The sequence below is a fragment of the Alexandromys fortis genome, unplaced genomic scaffold (assembly GCF_014885135.2).
Source record: "Alexandromys fortis isolate MF-2015 unplaced genomic scaffold, M_Fortis_MF-2015_v1.1 scaffold_5, whole genome shotgun sequence".
NCBI classification, from domain to species: domain Eukaryota; kingdom Metazoa; phylum Chordata; class Mammalia; order Rodentia; family Cricetidae; genus Alexandromys; species Alexandromys fortis.
This window is the reverse complement of record NW_026067924.1, coordinates 11,017,202-11,029,296: the sequence shown is the minus strand read 5'-3', so window position 1 is coordinate 11,029,296 and position 12,095 is coordinate 11,017,202. Positions and strand designations below refer to the sequence as shown.

The window sequence follows — 12,095 nt, the reverse complement described above, 5'->3', positions numbered from 1 at the left end:
GAAACTTTCTGAGTGCCACCATGTCTCCACAAGTGGAAAATTCCACTTCATAAAATGGTTCCCTGCACAAAATTAGCAAAAGCAATGTATAAAATGACCTCGAAGCTGCGGCAACAGCACAAAGGGTGTTCAGACCGAAGTCTCACTCCTAAAATCATCTCATTACTTATATGCAAATATCACTGTATTAAAAAGAAACAAGCAAATGAACAAATCCAAATTTGCCAGGTAGGGCATTTTCCTGTAATCCCAGCACTTGGGAGGTGGAGGCAAGAGTCAGGGTCGCCCTCGAGGACAGTTACTGCCTAAGCAGTGATTGTCTTAAAGTCCCAAACAAATACCTCTGTCCCAAGCACTTTGGATAAAGGTTATTCGACTTGCAAAGGTAAAACACTAACTTCTTTCCTTCGGACGGGTAACTTTGGTTTCCTGCTATGTACTTAACTCAATGCCAGGCCACAAAGGATAAAGAAGAAATAAGCTGAGACTCGGGGCCAGGCTCCTTGGGTTTAATTTTGGTTGTCCCATTTCTTGTCAGGGCCCTAAGCCAGCCCCTTAACCCCTGACAGCCGGCTTCCTCCCGCGTGGAACAAGGATGGAAATGACACCCACTTCGTAGGTCGCCATGCAGATAACTTGCTAAGGCGAGGAAGGCACTTAGTCTCCTGCCCTGGATGCCCACAGGCACTCCGTAAACACTGGCTATTATTATCCCACAGACCGTCGACTGCGGAGTAGCAACCCTTAAGCCAAATCTGGCCTAGAGACCTATTTTGTTTGGCCCGCACATTTTCCTTTTCAATCAAACCAACATTTTAAAACTGGTAAATTTTTAGACTAGGTTGGATGTCTGGCAACACACAGGAGAGCCTTGGCCTCTGGCATCCACAACGCAAGGTGAGGGCCCTCGCCACCCTTGTGATAACACCCAGCTTCTCTGTAAGCACAGCTCTGCCTGACGTACCCCTACCTCGAATTTGTCCTTAACCCCGCTTTTTCAGGAAAGCAACAATCCCTATTCTAGACCATTTTTTTTTTGCTGTTATTGTTTTTTGAGATAGGGTCAGACTGACCTTGAACTCAGTAATTCTCCTAAGTCCTTCTAGCCCAATTCTAACGCATCCAACTGTCTCCTTATCCCCATTCTGACCAGTCCAACTGGTGCCCTCATGCCAACCAACCTCCTGCTTCCTACCAAGGGTTCAAGTCTCCCCAGCCTAGTCAAGGATGTCCAATAGGCGGCATATTTAAATTGTCGTGGCATTAGAGAAGCTTAAACCACAGGGTCTAAGAGGCAGCACATTTTGACACTGTCTGGGTCATTTAAAAAGAAAAAAAAAAAAAGGACACATCTGTATCTTATCCTCAGAGACTGCTAGTCAGGTTAGGGCCCAGGTATCTCAATCTCTTAGTGTCCTGGGAGATACTTCTTTCTAATTGAAAGATAGGGTCTCACGTAGCCTGGGTGGCCTTAAACTTAATAATAATATACTGCCCAAGTTTTTATCTTCCTGCTTCCACTTCCCAAATCCTGGGACTCAAGGTGTACGTCACCATGCCCAAATTTACCCAAGAACATTTTAGGGTACGCATGGATGCGCTCTGAGATCAGCCATTGCAGGAACCACGGCCGCTGGTCCTGAAAATCCAGTGAAGTCTAAAGAATGTCAATCGCTCTCTAGTGCTTCCTGTCTGCATCATACAAAGGGCTACACGAGTCTTCTTTTCTTTCCGACTCCCTTTAGCCTTGCCTGCCGATCGACTTGTATTTAAAGTTTGTCTCCCCAAACAGATTGCAAATTTAAGAGTGGGCAGATGCCCCAACACATCCTTCTTTCTTGTCCCAGCAGAGCTAACGGGGTGCCAAGACCATTGAGGCAACAAATGACAATGCCTCTTCTCAAACAGTCCTACAGTCAAAAAGACCTTCAGAGAGCACCTGGAGAGCCAGCTACCCCATCACTGGGCAGGAAGGTTTGTAAAAGCCAAAAAGGATATAAGGAAGACTGGAATGCGCCAGGAAAGACAGAAGTCACTCAGGGAAGCGGTCCGAGGCTAGGAAAGTCAAGGGGTACTCTGTGTGAACTTTCTTCAGGTGGGCTGGAGGGACCAACGAGAAGGGCAACAAAAGGAAAAAAAGGTCACTCTGGAGTGACCAGTGCTCCAGAGGGCAACCTGTGTCCACCCAAAACACCCACAGGGGGTACTCCCCTCCCCTCAGGAAAGCAGGGAAAGTCAAATCAAGATTTTTACCATACCCCAAAGCCAGGGAAAGAGCTGCAAGTCTCACCCCTAAGAAAGAGAAGGGGGGAGTAGAGAGCACAGAAAGATTGTGTGGCAGCTCGGATCTGTGATCTCAGGGCCAACAAGACTCAGTCGCCACTAGAGGAAGAACCAGAGACCAGCCTGGGCTACCTGAGACCATCTCAAAACCAAAGCCAAACACAGAGTGATGAGAATAAATGGACGCTGAGAGGCCTCTGGTGAGCAAGACACATTTTCCCGGCTCTCATGTACGTACCCAAGGAATCTCTGAATCTCCAAGTTAGATAGAGCTCAGCATCCGAGACACCCCGGTTTCTGAACTAGCCTCAGAACACGGCTTACTGCACAGACACGAAGTTAACAGGGCAATTTGCATTCCTCGTGCCGTCTCACCATGTTCCATCAGAGAAAGAAAGCTTTCATTCATAACAGTTAGCATTACTGATTGTACTACGACAATAAGAAACTTATTCTTCTTTCTCCTCCCAAGTCAATGAGCAGCTCTGAATGCGGCAACAAAGACCAGGGGCCCAGTGACAGCACTCAGGCAACATCCACGGTAGGATGCGACACACTCCTCCCCCTTCCAGACACCAGCATCCTTAGAGGGGCAAATGGTGTGAGATGAACACTATTGGGCAGTGGAAAGAAACCAAGACACCGAATACAGTATGAGAGATGGCCACAAAGGGCCTGGCAACTCTTTTACACGGACACTGGCTTAAGCACTTCCCAGGCCAACAACTGATTTCATCTTCTTCCCCCTTATGAATACTCCCCCACCCCAGGAGGATGAGCCAATGAAGAGAGTAGCAAACGTAGTAGAGTCATACAGCGGGCAGGTGGAAGCAGAAAGGAAACCCAAGCCATGTCGCCTCCATTTAAGATTAGACCTAGCTGTTTCTCATATGCCTTTTAGGAGAGCACGGCTTTTCTACTCAGTACACAGTCTTTGCACACAGAGAAGTCAAATGCCGAAGGGCAGAGAGGTGATGGTGTCAGACTTAAGGATCTTGCTCTGGTTATGTTTCCCCAAAAGCCCCACCATACGAAGGAGTGAAACATACAGAGTCCATGTTCACTGCCTACACCCAGGAGTTCATAGCCGCACGTAACAGATGCGAAAGAAGAACAGGATAGAGCCGCTCTCAACAGTCACCCAACAGCATGCTAGAAGAACGACAAGGTTCTCCAGGGCAGACTGGCAAGAGCTGGCAGGGAAGGTCAAGGGCATTCACCTCCTCCAGCCATCAAATGTGCTTCCAGAGGAACTCAGCTTCACTGATAACGGGGCTCTCATCAATTGCTACTCATGGTTCACAGGAAGTCAGTCCTCACGCACACAGGGGACCTTCCTGGCTTGCGGATTACAGATAAATAGACACCCCTGTCCCAGGGCAGGCTGTGAGCTGCAACCATGTTGGATTATGTTTCACTTTCCGGCTTCAGAGCTTGAAGCAATTCTATTTTTAAGCTTTCTCAGTTCCACAAGTAAAATAAGGTCATTTTAAGGAAATGAGCTTTGGCTTTTGACGACTTCCTCTGAAAGAGTTAACTGATCGGCGGCTTTGACACATCAGAAATCTTCCTGGTGCTAACCACAGAGGAAGAGCCTCTTGGTCAATGGTACAAGGCAAAGGCCCAGGGAACCTTGCAAAACTCTGTCTGTCATTCAGGATGGTTCAAGACAACACTTCCCATGATGTCCCTCTCCCAAGAAAGTTTCAAAGATCCTTTAAAGCTGTTGTTGGTTAAGTAAAATAATCTCTTCTGGGACACCAGAAATGTCACATCCAATGAATAATTCAAATATAAGATCAAGTTTTAAAAAAAAATTGCTGTCACTATTTAGGAAATCCTGTCATTCCTTTCCATTTAAAAGTCCATTTCACTGAGTGTCTACAGCAGCCTTGATTTTTTAGTGTCTCTGGGAATAAGTTGGGACCTCAGAGTTGGTGGTTCAAAGCGCGTGTCTTCATGAAACCCCAGTATAACTGCTTCTGAGGGAAACTTAAGTATTCACACACCTATGCCTCCCATGCAGGACATAAGTCAGCTAGCCCTCTTCTCACTGAAGAGTTGAGAAGGCAAGAATCTCCAGTTTCACTTCTGGCCTGCCCCCTGCTGCCTGGTGACCTTGGCTGAGTAACTTAACTGAGGTGGCCTGTAACTGTCACCTGCAAAAGAAGGGGGTTGGATAGTTAAGAACTACACTTTATAAACTCCCAGGTTACGATTCCAGAACCATCCTATTTATCAAGTCTCAGATATGCTAATCTGAAATACTGTCGTCAAGTCCTAAGAATGCTGCACAGACACTACGAATGGCCGCAAACAGTTGAGCTACCGTAGGGAAAACTAACGGAAGTCGGGTCAGTCGTTCATTATTATCTTCTGGATTCAATCAGTGATCACCCCACTGTCTTCAACCTCAAGCAGATGTAGCTCCTGCCTTACATTACAAAGCACAACCTCAGCCTGCTACTCAAGGTCTCCAGCAAAGTCAAGTTTATGGGGACCTATGGATTCCATCCTGGCTTTAAACCACATCTTTGAAGTTGCAGGTAACTGTGGCCACAAGACCGACTCCCATTAAGGCTAGCAGGGTGGAAACACATTCTTACAACTTAAATATTTGAGGGGAACGTTTAAAGGAAAAAGTATGAGATGAAGATAAACTGAACACCCCACCCACTGGAAAGTCACCTAAATAATCCTGCTGTGTTAAGCCCACCTTGCCAGTTTCTTGAGTGGCTGCTTTCTAGTACCTTCTGTAGTCAGCCTCTTCTCTGTGTGACATCATTTTCCCAGTCATTCTTAGAAGGCACACGGGATGGGGAGAAGGAAGGCCCTACATCCGTGGTTTCCTGTACATAATACTTTCCCGTTTATCTGGTCTTCGTAGTCCCATGAAGTATTACTGGGCGGGGGCTCTTCAGCAATTGTAAACACAGTCCCTGAACCATCATTTAACTGCTAACAACCATGAAAATGCACACCAAACCATATACTTTGCACCTCAAAGAATTCAGGGATGTTCCCCTCAACGCGGGACGAAAAATGGCATTGTTCCTCCTTGCACTACTTCAGGTAGCTTCACAGACCTTGGGGGACTGGGTATACTAAGTAAATGATCTCCACCCATCCTGATTAAAGTGTCACTAAAAAGTAGATGGGTAAAAAGAATTGGAGCTGGCTAGCTTGGGACAATGTTTATGGCCAGTCATATGGACTACTTATAAATCGGGGTAAGTTGGAGAAAATAGCCAATTGGAAGTGTGTGTGTGTGTGTGTGTGTGTGTGTGTGTGTGTGTATGTGTGTGTGGTCTCACTGAAGACAGCATGAGAAAAGGTAAGGGGAAACTACTGGGTTTTATTTCTAAGACACCCAATCTTGCCTTGCCCCTCCCTCCCTCTCTCCCCCCCCCCCCCCCCCCCCCCCCCCCCGTCTTTCGGCCCCCAGGTGTTAGTATTTATTCCTAAGACTAGAGTAGATATTCTTTTCCCAAGTTAACTTTACACAGCACGTCATTAAACTCCTAAACTCCACAGACTCTGTCCTTCCTCCAAGTATTATACAAGGTGGCGATTTTTAGAAAAATACACATTGAAAAAAAAATCCTTTCCTATTCTCAAGCTTGGGTGCTTTAGCTCAGTTTAAGGGTGCTTTGTTGCCAGGGACGATTAGGGTGGCGCCCTCGGGACTGATTATAGTGGAGCTATTTGTACTACCCACGTCTGGGCATTGCCATTATATTAAAACTTCCATTTTGGGGTATGTAGTGACTAAAAATTCTCTCCCAGCTTCAACTTGGCATCAACCATACATCTCAGCAGAAGCAAGATTATTGCATACAGAACCACAGGAACCCACATTTTTCTTCTTTCAGACTTGCTCAGGAAAAAAAGACCCCGCTGAAATGCATCTGCAGTCCTTCATTCTCAGATGAGGATTTTAGGCATGCAGGGCTCTTTCGAAGGACAGTATAATCAGAAGGCTGCTAGGACTGAATTAAAGCAAATCTGACGCGATAGGCTACCGCCTCTTGCATTAATAGATCCTCCATTTCTGGAAGAATGAAATTGCATGCTCCTTAGGAAAACTTACGATCATTCTGCTCATATAGGTAAACAAAGGGACAGTATGTGTGCAGTCCCAGAGTTATAAAAATACTTGATTTATGAATGCTAATTTTATGGAGCAGCTACTATTTGCCAGGCTTTGTGCTTAAGGCTGGTACATACATTATATTACTTGAAAAAGCCTCAAAGTTAGCATTATTGTCCTATTTTACAGAATAATGAACAATTCTGACAGATTATTTGTCTTCTGTCTACAAGCAGACAGCATGTAAATAAAGACAGGAGGCTACAGTTAGTGAGAAGGCAAGTCACTTGCTCTGTCAAGTTCTTAAATGTTTGGAGACAGAACTTGAAGGTGGACCCAGGTGGGTCTAGAATTGTAGAATGTTTGGATGGTCCCATCTTTGTTCATTCTCTACACCTTCCCAACCTTCAAGCTTAGGGGAAAATATCAATAGGATTCCGAAAGACATGGTGGCGGATGTCTTCAATCTCGGAACATGGGTACTTGAGGCAAGATCAGGAGTTCAAGGCTATAAGAGACCCTGCCTCAAAAAACAAAATAAATTTCAAACTAACTGGAAGCCCACAAAAATACTGATTAAAAAAAATCAAACTTTGCCTGCAATACTGAGGACTTTGTATGCACTTGGTAAGATAAACTTCGTACCCCTCCCAGAAGATACAGCATTGAAAGTGTAGATTAACCAGTGATTCAGCATATGTTACAATCTTATATAAAATGACTTCTGAATATGTATAAGAAGCATTTATATTCCTACAATGAAACATTATTTTTGAGTATCCAAATTCAAAACAACCTATATTCCTGGAATAATAACTTCATGGCAAGGATAATAAAGTTTAGAAATAACTTGGAAGACGATGAGACCATTATTTTTATATTTTCAACACTTAACTACAGTGAACTACATATAAATTTGGTTAGCCAGCCTTGGTGACCTGGTCCAACAAATAGTCTTAAGACTCTTTTTTAAAAGAGCAATTTAGTAGTCTCACAATTTCCTATTATCAAAAAAATAACTTTCCCTGCAAATCTGAATCTAATCCAAGAAGCATATCAATAGCCAGTTGTTTCAGGTTATTTATGATATAGGAAGCGATTGTGTAGGGGAAATAGGCTTACTGTATGGCCACGCATGTATAATCAAGTCGGCAAAATTATTTACTGCTAATGAAAGCATGGAATATTCTGTGCCTGAGAAGCTAGCACACTGGATACAGTATGTGTAAGCAGGTACTGTACTCGGCTTCCCCCCTGCTGGCAGACCCTAGTCACTAAAAGGATGAACCTCTTTCACTGGGACTGTACCGCACATCCCCACTAAGTATCTCTAGGCTGGAAAGCACTAAAGATGCAATCCAAAGCCAAATTATGAACAGAAAGGGAATTTCTAAAAATTAATTATTTATCTACCCACTCCATCTCCCAAAGTCCCATATATGTGCACAGACTTTCTTAAAAGACCCTAGCAAAATATTGATTGTGCAAAACAAACACATCGAGACCTAAGACTAGATGAGGTCTCCGACTGGTATTATCATGCAACCACAGATATGAGTCCGGGTGGGTTCGAGCCCGGTCTGGGCCAATCTTCAACACGAGGGTGAAGACAGGAGGCATGGAGGAAGGAATGCAGGAGAGAAAGGAAGAAGGGGAGACCTCGGGGCCACACTTCTTTCTAGTAGCAACAAAAAGGGAAGACGCATACTGACCTAAATCATCTCTCAAAGGCGCTTTATAAATTACAGGGACAAAGGGAGGGGGTGGCGGGTGGCCTGGGAACCCCACAGACACCCTACCCTCTGACCCGCCCCCTCCCCCTACAGCACAAGGGAAGCAAGACAGAAAGCAGCTCAACTCGGCCACGGGCGTGAAGCTCTCATCTGGGTTTCAATTGCCCATCCGTCCACCCCCCAAAAGAAACACACGTAAACACTATACCCACCCCGGGGGCGGCCACTCCCGCCCCGGAGCTCCTAGAAGCGGAGGCCGGGGATTTACTTAGTTAGATTTTTCTTGCTTACTCATTTCCCTCAAGCACCCAACCCCCCGTTCCCACTCCAAAACCCCGCTCGGTCGCCTATCCTCCGACTCGGGGCCCCCCGGGGATCCCGGGTCCCCGCGGCCGTGGCTCGGGCCCCCGCGCGGTCCGGGTCACTAACCTGCTGCTGTAAGGGCATTTCCGAAAGCAGCCTGGCTCCGGGGGAGGTGGGGGGCCGGCTGGAGAGGGGGCCCGAGGCCGAGCGGAGTGGCGGCGCCGGGCGAGGGCGGGCGCCGTGGGGGGGGTGGGGACGGGAGAGGGAGGGTGGCGGTGCTGGGTGCGAGGGCGCCGGGACCGTCCCAGGCCTGGGAGCCGGCGAGCAGAAGGAAGTGGGTGCCCCCTCTCCCCCTCCAGCGCCCCCTCCCGCCGCCACCTCCTCCCCAGTCACAGGCGCGTCCTCCGCGCACGTGTGCGAAACGTCACCGGCGGGTCCCGGAGAGAAGGGACAGATCCTGGCGGCGGGACGGGAACCCGGCTGCCCCCGCCCTCCGTCGCCGGGGGGCGGGGAGGGGGACAGGGCGGGGAAGGAAGGGGCAAGGGGAGAGGCGGGTCAAGGGCAGGCCCGGGGCCCGGTAAGCAAGGCCCCGGCGCTCCGGCCACGCGGGCGCCGCCGCTGCCACCGCGGAGATGCGCCCAGGCCGGAGCACCCGCCCGCCGGCCCCTAGTCACAGACAGCGCGAGCCCTGGCCCACCCGTGGCTCGCAGCTCCACCTCCCCCACCGCGATACCCCTCCACCTCCCAGATCCCCTTTGTTGCCGGGAGCTAGGTCCCCAAAGGTGCCAGGCACTGGAGCCCGTACGCTCGGAGCACGCCTGTGGGACCCCCGGACGCCCAGGGGTAGCAGAGGCCGAAGGGGAGGCAGGCGCGGCTCGGGTCCCCCAGTTTACATCCCCTGGGGTCCCCCACTCTCCAGTGCACTACTCCCTCCCCCACCCCCTTCTCCATCCGGGGCGTGACCCCTTCCTACGCCCGAGAAAGAGGAAGCTTCGAGTTGCAGGGGAGGGGAGAGTGGGGGTAGGGAAAAGTGCAGGAAAAGAAGGGGGGGCGCGAAAAGTTTTGGAGTGTTGAATGAGGTTCGCAAAGAGGGACTCCCCACTGTCCCGCGCGCCTGCCCAGGCCCCCAGGTCCTCCCAACGTCCGCAAGGAAGCACCCCAAGTCTAACAATAAGCACACGCTGGAGGGACAGCACCGAGGCCCACGATGCTCAGCCTCGCGCTCACGCAGCCACCGCTCCCGGGAGCCCGCCTCCCACCTGGGCTAGGGACCTTGCGGAGGGAGGGTATTACCGGAGGGCCGCCGCCGCCGCCGCGTCCTGATGCTGGTGGTTGCTGCAGCAGCCCGGCTCTGCTGGAGGGTCCTTGTGGCGTGGTGTAGAGGAGGCTGCCGGCGGCCGGCTCCGCGCCGGGGACACTGGGGAGAAGGGGGCCGGCGGCCAGGGTGCCGCTTTGGAGGGAGGTGGCACAGGACGTGGTGGAAGGGTTCGTAGTGAGGATCTGGATGTACGTGCCCGGGGCGGCGGCAGCGGCGAAGCCGGGGCTGGCTAGCAGTGCCCTTTTGTCCATGGAGGCTGCAGCGGCGGCGGCGACGACAGCCGCCCCCTCCCCACCCCCGGCGGTCACCAGGTACTGCTCCAGGGCGGGCTGGATCCCCTTTCTCATCTCTCGCTCCTGCTCTTTTTTAGTGTTACGATATATTAACGTATTGCTTTCAATTTCTTTATTATTTGCAGTCGGAGTTTCCAAGTCTCTCCTTCTTGCCTCCCCTCCCGGCGCTTCCGAACCCTCTCTCTCTCTTTTCTTTTTTATTTTTCCGCACCGCACAGGTCCCGGGGCCAAAAATAATCGGGGGTCTGGAGAGAGGAGGGTCCCGGCCGCTTGGATATCAGGCCCCGAGGGGAGATGGAGGCGTCGGGGGCAGCCGATGCAACGGATTGCGAGGCGGCGGCGGCAGCCCGGGTGCTGCGGCCGGCAGCTGAAAAATGGCTCCAGGAAGCTGCTGCTGACAATGAATGAAGGGATACGGTTTACGCGCCAAGGTCCTCCCGCGAAACTCAGATTTCCCGCCGGCTTTTCAAACCATATTTGCATATCTCCTCCCCTCTGCCCGCCGAGGACTGTTCCCACAGTCCATTGGATCCCTGTCGCCTTACTTGGGTACCAATCCTGGAGCGAGGTCGCCACTGGCCGGTTTCCATTGGTCCCTATACATCATGGTTACCGGGGTGACCCGGGCTCTATTTGCATAGGCCAGCCTGATTGGCTGGAAGCAGAGCAGGCTTCTTAGGAGGTGGAGCAAAATCCTACTCTCCCACGGAAAGCCACGCCTCTCCCAGGCCCCTCCCGAGGGGCTGGCTCTGGTGACCTGGGCAGGGACTCTGCCTCGCAGACGCAGTGTGGAGATAATCTTGAGCGCAAGTTTCGGTTTTGGAGATTGTCAAGGTGACACCCTCGGGGACTCCTTTTCCTTTAACCAATCAGTGTAGTGAGTGAAGAACTGCTAGTGATTCTCACAAATACGTGTCAAAGGCAAGTTGGACCCTGCCTGGCAGGTGGAAAACTGAGCCCTTTAAATCCTGGGTTTCTTCCTTCCTGAATTCCAACCAATGGCGCGAGAGCGGATCCGGAGGCCAGGGCTGATAGACAGAAGCATGTGGGCAGACAGAACCGTGGGGGTAGGAGGTTCAGCTGACGCGACTGCAGGCCCACTTTAGTTCATATTCCAGAGCATTCCGGGTAGCTTCATGATTAGCCCGAACTGGGTTTAACTAAAAATTAACTCTTTTGTACAGTGAACTCGTACAGCAAGTATAGGTTGCAGTCTAACAGACACCCTCTCTGGCCCAGAAACACCCAGGGGAGTTAATCGGGGCTAACCTAGAACTGATCTCCGGGTTTCTAATCCGCCATGCAGTAATCCGAAGGACAGGCTTTTATGGTGACGTGGGACGGCCAGAGAAAGCTACAACCCAAACCTGACCTAACCTATTTTAAAAGAGAGGGAAAATGTGTGCATATATGTGTATATGTAAATCAGAAAATGTCAGGAAAAATGAAACGGCTGTCCAGCTGACTTCCGCACTGAAGCCAATACTCATTAAAACGAGGAGTGTGGGGCTGGAGAGGTGGTTCAGTGAATAAAATGCTTACCTGCCTAAGCAAGAGGACCTAAGTTTGATCTCTAAGACTCATATTTAAAAGCTAAGCATGACACGCGTGTCACCAATCCCAGAGCTGGGACATGGATTCCAGCTGAAGATCCTTGGGGCTTGCTGGTCAGCCAGTGAAGCTGACTGGTAAATTCCAGATTCACTGAGCTTCTCTAACCCGAAAAATAAGGTTGAGAGCTATTGAGGAAGATATCCGAGGTTGACCTCTGGCTTCCATATGCACATGCGTACATGTGCACTCACATGTACACACAATGAAGAGTGTTTAAGACGGAGGAGGAAGCTGAGGGAAGATGTAGAGGGAAAGACCAGGTCTTCATTTAGCAGCTGAGAATTGTGCAAAACAGCTGTTGAGATATACGGAAAGAAATCATTCTACCTCAGCCACATTGTTTTTTTTTTTTTTAAATGTAGGGTGTTTGGTACAGTGTTTGCTGGGTGATGATGGTTGCATGACACTGAGTCCTGTCACCTGACTTTTGTTTATTATGATTATCACTTTACCCAAGCTGA

At 49.7% G+C, this 12,095-nt stretch overlaps 1 protein-coding gene across 4 annotated transcripts in view; it reads right to left on the bottom strand.

The window, feature by feature from the left end:
- E2f3 (E2F transcription factor 3) overlaps window positions 1-11,487 on the bottom strand; it is an 81,865-nt gene extending 70,378 nt beyond the window's left edge. The window contains exon 1 of one of the 4 annotated variants that reach the window (XM_050142335.1): window positions 9,703-11,487. In XM_050142335.1, the coding sequence (XP_049998292.1) occupies window positions 9,703-10,503 (801 nt within the window). In that variant the 5' untranslated portion in view covers window positions 10,504-11,487. Of the gene's footprint in view, window positions 1-8,535; window positions 8,949-9,702 lie in introns of those variants that run through there. The other 3 variants (XM_050142334.1, XM_050142337.1, XM_050142336.1) reach the window with 3 other exon arrangements.
- Window positions 11,488-12,095: the final 608 nt, after the last annotated feature.